The sequence below is a fragment of the Copidosoma floridanum genome, unplaced genomic scaffold (genome assembly GCF_036245765.1).
Source record: "Copidosoma floridanum isolate Cflo_tuat_1 unplaced genomic scaffold, Cflo_Japanese_pri ptg000012l, whole genome shotgun sequence".
Lineage (NCBI taxonomy): Eukaryota > Metazoa > Arthropoda > Insecta > Hymenoptera > Encyrtidae > Copidosoma > Copidosoma floridanum.
This window is the reverse complement of record NW_028321889.1, coordinates 7,362,131-7,367,745: the sequence shown is the minus strand read 5'-3', so window position 1 is coordinate 7,367,745 and position 5,615 is coordinate 7,362,131. Positions and strand designations below refer to the sequence as shown.

Here is a 5,615-nt window from a genome sequence, read left to right as displayed (position 1 = left end):
AATAATATTTTAATTTTAAATAACAGACAGTTGAAAGTAAAAAATAGATAACGTAAGTTTATAGCTTTTATCTTAAAATACCCATAATTAGAAAAAATTGCAAAGCGAGAATTTCCCACGGGTTCCTCCGATGTATCAAGAAAAGTAAAAATTGCGTTAGCTTTACTGATAGCCTTGTATCATAAGCTCTGATCGAGTTAGATGGGTGTGCACTAGTTTTTCCTTTGATGTCACCTGCGGACAAGATATAAAAGAGCCGGTTCCCGACGAGCTGTCAGTACTTTGGTGCCCCTTGACCAGAGACAATCAACCAACGTCACACGCTGGCGCAACCATCTACAAGTAAACTTTTGACTCTGCTACATTTAAACGGGATTTCGTATTTCACATTTAAGTACTTGACACCAAGTCTTTTCATTAAAAATTAATCATTTAACTTTTGTCATACGACGATTGCCATTGACTTTTTTTACTTTGAGCAAATTTATTCATTCTTTATTGTGAAATAAACGTACTCAATAATACCTTTTAAAAATTGTACATGCTTACACGCTTGACGCAATTTAAAAAAAAAAAAAAAAAAAAAAAAAAAGAAAAGAACAAACTTCAATTTGTCGATTGCATTCTGTTATAAATAGCTACGATCTCCTCAGTAATTCAAAACCTTGTGTACTTGGCAGGATCATTTATCGTCACTTATTCCTCGAATATATAAAAAGCGGCGTCGACCAGCAGCTCAGTATTTTTCTGTCTTCTAGATCGTGAGGATCTAACAAGCTCTAACGTTTGTTTTACAACAGGTAAATTTATTAGTTGAACCATCAAAAATCAAAAATATTTATTTAAAAATTATTTTTTAACGCATTTCTGTTCTTTGCCATCCTATTGCAGATAAATAGGCACAATGTCAGCAGCTCGTTTCATGTTTGTTCTGTTTGTTGTGGTTGCCGTTGCAATATTGGACGTAAGCAGTGCCGCTTACAGAAAGCCACCTTTCAACGGAAGTATCTTCGGCAAACGTGCAAACACCATCACAGGCATGTCTACTTTTAAGACTTTCAAAATACAATCATCCCAAATTCTAAAAAATTAAACATTGATAATATTTGTATGAGATAATTTTTTTTTTTTTTTCTAGAAAAAACATTTAATGTTATACGTATACAAATATTTTTATAAGTCTTGGATTGCATGCACTTTCTTTTTAAATGATTAAGAATCACCTTATTTGGTTTTAACTATTGGCTGTGTATAATATTTTCAATGATTATGAAGATTAAATGTAGGTACACTAATTTTAAAAGACATACAAGCAAACCAATTGGTATTGATTACTTCTAATAGTACTTCTACCCAGTCAAATTACGTATGCGACATGATATATGTATTAAAAATGTTGCTTGTACACCACTAAAAATCCTTGTTTCTCCAATGTTTTTGTTTGATAGATTATGATGTGGCCAGCCGTGCAATGGACGCTATTTGTGAAATAGCAAGGGACAACTGCAATGCATGGTATTCTCATCAGGACTCCAATTGAGATGAAGAGAATCAGGAACTTGCTTTGTTATGGACTGCCACAAATAAGTTAAAATCGCTGCACCAACGAAAGCTCGAGCTTTTTAATAATTTATAAAAAGAAATGCAATCTAAATGACAATGTTTATATAAGCTTATATGACTTCTATGATTTTTCACAATGTACACTTTATATTATTTTACTTCAATAAATATATGGATGATGACTACGTTACTGTCGTTATTTTAATGTTCTCCAAACAGTTGTCACATAAGTATAAAAAAAAACTCCACGAAGCATGCGTATTCGAATATCTCCTAGCATTTCTTTCAAAGAAATAAAATCCTTCCTTTGGTAATTTATGAGAACCTACAAATCTGTCCGTACTGGAGATAGATGATGTTACTTGGATTATTGTTGTTGTACAGCACTATTTTTTACATAAATTTACCATTGGTAGCCTACGATGTACCAAAACGGATGAGTTTCAAGATTATTATAAATTTTTTGAAATTAAGTTCTTAAAATAAATTTTTCAAAAATATAAAACAGCAGAAAGAGTAGTTGGTTACTTAAAAATTTGCTTAAATTTTTCAATTCCACGTAAAATAAATTACAACTATTACGTACTTTTCAATTTACAAAAATTGAAAAATCGATCAATACAGCAAATTTAAGGTAATTAGTATTCTAAACACAAATCAAGTTTACAACGATAAGGGCCTAAAGTAGGAACCCGTATCACATTAAACAACAATACCACGATTCATGTATTATACATTTATTCTTAATAAAAGAAAAACAACTGTCCAAAAAGTAAATTGTTTTTATGTAACAGTACTTGGTGAATAATTAAGTTAAACAAAATTTTACAGCATATACAAATAAAAATAGACTCTTTTAAAACAATAATAAACTTTTAATTCAATGTTTTTTTTTTTCAATAGCCCATTTTCCACTTATATCTTACGATTACGTGTATTTGAAATGAATAAGACACAATGTGTTATGTGACAGATGAGAAATTAATTCGCGACCCGTGACGCACTAATAAAATATAGATAATGTGATGCAACTAGCCAATAGGAAAAAAAAGTCTTGAACCAGTGGGTGGTGAATTAAGTTCCCTGCATCGTACACTTGAATTTACAGTATTGATAGTATGCACGTCAAGAACCTCCTTAGCACAGCAGAATTTTAAATTCTGGACAAAACATTTTCAGCCTGGGGTTCGAAAATTTGCAAAATAAAAAGAAAAAAAAAAAAACGACAGTACCCAGTGCAACTTGGACATCGTACGTGAGTGAAATAGATAATTAATGCAATTTGCGGTATAAATAGTTGCTTTTGATCGAGTTAAATTCAGTCTAATGTGCATTATCAAGGCAAGATGAAGAAACCAAGCTGTCGATTTATTTTCGAGAAGCATGTTGTCTCAGGTAAAACATTCTTATTACCATTCAAATAAAATTTGAGCAGAATATTTTTTCTGAATTTTACATACCTTATACAACAAAAAAATAACAATAACTAGATAGTGTCAATGGCCTAGAGGATAGCGTACAAGTCTTAGAGCCTTAGACTCTAGTGGCCGAGAACTGAATTTCCATAAAAAAATGTTTTAATTTAATAACTAGTTTTTTTCGATGGGAAAAAAGAGCCAATTCGCCAAAAAATCTGATTTTTAAAACCACATTAGTGGATTTTTACGGTTGTACAGAAAAAAAACTTTTATTTATGTATAAAGTAAATTCCACTTTAAAGTAGTTCAATAAAAATAAGATGCTATGCTTATCACTATAATTTTTTATGTTTTTTCACGATTAATTTTTACCATAGGTTCTAAGCACATTTAACATGACTTACCTCGGTTACTTTTTGTTTCTATGAAATGAGAAAAAAATTTTGTCTCATATTTATTGATAACCCACTTCAAGGAACTTATGAATATTATTGGTTTTTTTTCCTATTATGGGATGGATGAACGAGTTGTCTGATGAAGCTTTGCAACAGGGCTCACACTAAAGACTTCCACATTCAGGGATGTATAGGAGTGGTAAAATGAAAAATGTTTTTAAAAAATGATATAGTTTTAGGATTGTCATTTCCTATAATATGGTAGAAAGTACCCATTAAATCCACTTATTTTTGAACACAATAAAAGATCAATAAATAAAATAAAACAAGCAGTTATAACACATATTAAAATAACAAAAGCAATGACAGAAAAAATAATAATTACAATAATCATTTCATTTCAGCGTTCCTAATCGTGGCGCTCCTATTAATTTTGAAAAACCAAGAAGTAACTGCAGATAATGCCAACAACAACAATAAACAAGTACCAGCATTTTTTCTAAAGATTGCAAAAACCATTCCTCGCATAGGTAGGAGAAGTCAACCAAATTATGTTGGTGAAAACGTAAGGAATTTAAAATTAAAATTGAATCACGGGTCCAAGTTTGAAATGCATGACTTTTATTAAAGGCTAATATAGCTGAGGAGGTTCCATGGCATGAAACTAATGACCAAGTTAGCGATGTGTCTAAACGCAAAGACGGTTTTTCGCCAGGTAATTGAAAATTTTTTTTTTTACATTAAATCTGAAAATCATTAACTTTTTTGCATCCCATCGCTTATTACTTGTAAAAAGATAGCGATACGTGGAACTGGCAACATTTTCCATTGGCAGTTGAAGGACCACCTGAACTATGGAGAAGCTTAGCAGGCTATAGCCGCGATCCCCTGTATGGAGTTTCAAATGAAAAGTGGGTAGTATTTCAAAACGGTTTTATTGATTAATTCTATACCAATGATTTTTAATATTTTTAGCTTCAACAACGAACTCTGGCTACAGGATTAATGAGAAAGTCATCCGATAGAATAGTATTGGAGTAATGCTCATATTTAGAGAGGATTAATTTTAAAAACTATTTCATTGGTGTTGGAACAAAAAACAAAATAATGATAAAAAAAATTTGTAAGTTCATTATTATCTAAATAAAATCCTAATACTCTAAAGCGACATTCTTTCTTCGTTTGTTGTTAATTTAACCGTATGTAAAAAAAAAATCAAATTGCAACTATTTTAAAAAACTTGTAGACCCAAACGTATATTTAGAGTTTTTATTCTGCTCTTGGTATGAAAAATAATTTAGAAAGTGTGAAAGCTAAATTTAAAAATTGCGACAATCAGTTGTTAGTTTACCAAGAGTAGATAATTTATCGTATTAAGATCTCTATACCGCTGGATGGTACAAGATTCTGTAAGGTAAAGGGTACCAAGTCAGCCTAAAGCCTTCAGTTTCGCGCGAAAGATGTCAGCAGCAGTCGTGGTGAGTCGTCGAGCAACAACACCATGTATCAGTAGCCGTCGTTGTTTCGTTTTCGAGCGGTTCTCCTCGTGGTACAATAAATTGTTGTAATTACAATAATTCTGGTGTTTGAGGCAACTTTGTGTTTACGTCGACGCCTCGCTGGCCGACCGGCAATTTTAATTCATTATTGCGCCGTCGACGGGGCATTACGTGTTTGTAGGGTTTGCTCCTTTGCTGGTACCGCGCTGACCTAAATACGGTCCCAGACGCAATCGAGGATTGTTTTGTGTATACGTATATTCGCCCCGAGATAGGTGTACCCGTTAATCCATCCGATGGAGTGTTATTATCATTTTTTTTTTGCCCACTAACGCGAAGAAAAACATTTTCATCCCAAAGTCGGGTGACTGGCTGAATCGCGCGTTTCTTTTACTTTTCTGTTTTAATCGACCAACGACTTTTGTACGAGAGCTCGTGGGCACAGAAAACAACATCTTGTTTATTTTTACTCATGCAAGTGTATACATACATATATACGCGTGTAATTATATATATATTTTTTTCTTCCCTATTTATTCGGCGACGTTGTGTAATTCCGACACGGGTTCAGATGCGCAATTTTATGTGTTTGTGCCTTGCGGCTTTTTACTTGGGAGGGGAAAAAAAAAAAAAAAAATCAATTTAATTTTCCAAAGTCGTAACTTTTCCTCGGAAGAAATAAATTTTATGGCAGCGCCGAAGTATACAAAAGCAGGTACATTCGTGCTGACGATGAGGGT

At 32.5% G+C, this 5,615-nt stretch overlaps 2 protein-coding genes across 2 annotated transcripts; both read left to right on the top strand.

Annotated features, from left to right (window-relative positions):
- Positions 1–290: 290 nt before the first annotated feature.
- On the top strand, positions 291–1,720 carry SIFa (neuropeptide SIFamide). Its single transcript, XM_014347765.3, has 4 exons — positions 291–342; positions 681–800; positions 892–1,037; positions 1,449–1,720. The coding sequence occupies exons 3-4, from the start codon at positions 905–907 to the stop codon at positions 1,538–1,540; spliced, it is 225 nt and encodes a 74-aa protein (XP_014203251.1). The 5' UTR covers positions 291–342; positions 681–800; positions 892–904; the 3' UTR covers positions 1,541–1,720.
- A 1,189-nt stretch (positions 1,721–2,909) lies between these two features.
- Eth (ecdysis triggering hormone) lies at positions 2,910–4,382 on the top strand. The gene is made up of 6 exons (XM_089590499.1): positions 2,910–2,958; positions 3,610–3,637; positions 3,737–3,941; positions 4,007–4,091; positions 4,173–4,287; positions 4,352–4,382. The coding sequence occupies exons 1-6, from the start codon at positions 2,910–2,912 to the stop codon at positions 4,380–4,382; spliced, it is 513 nt and encodes a 170-aa protein (XP_089446625.1).
- Positions 4,383–5,615: the final 1,233 nt, after the last annotated feature.

What these genes read in the sequence shown, in the direction of transcription:
- SIFa (XM_014347765.3), top strand. Translation starts at nt 905, where the DNA reads ATGTCAGCAGCTCGTTTCATGTTTGTTCTGTTTGTTGTGGTTGCCGTT. An exon ending in ACGTGCAAACACCATCACAG is followed by an intron (nt 1,038 to 1,448) that starts GCATGTCTACTT and finishes TTTGTTTGATAG; the next exon opens with ATTATGATGTGGCCAGCCGT.
- Eth (XM_089590499.1), top strand. Translation starts at nt 2,910, where the DNA reads ATGAAGAAACCAAGCTGTCGATTTATTTTCGAGAAGCATGTTGTCTCA. An exon ending in CGAGAAGCATGTTGTCTCAG is followed by an intron (nt 2,959 to 3,609) that starts GTAAAACATTCT and finishes AAAATGATATAG; the next exon opens with TTTTAGGATTGTCATTTCCT. An exon ending in TATGGAGTTTCAAATGAAAA is followed by an intron (nt 4,288 to 4,351) that starts GTGGGTAGTATT and finishes TAATATTTTTAG; the next exon opens with CTTCAACAACGAACTCTGGC.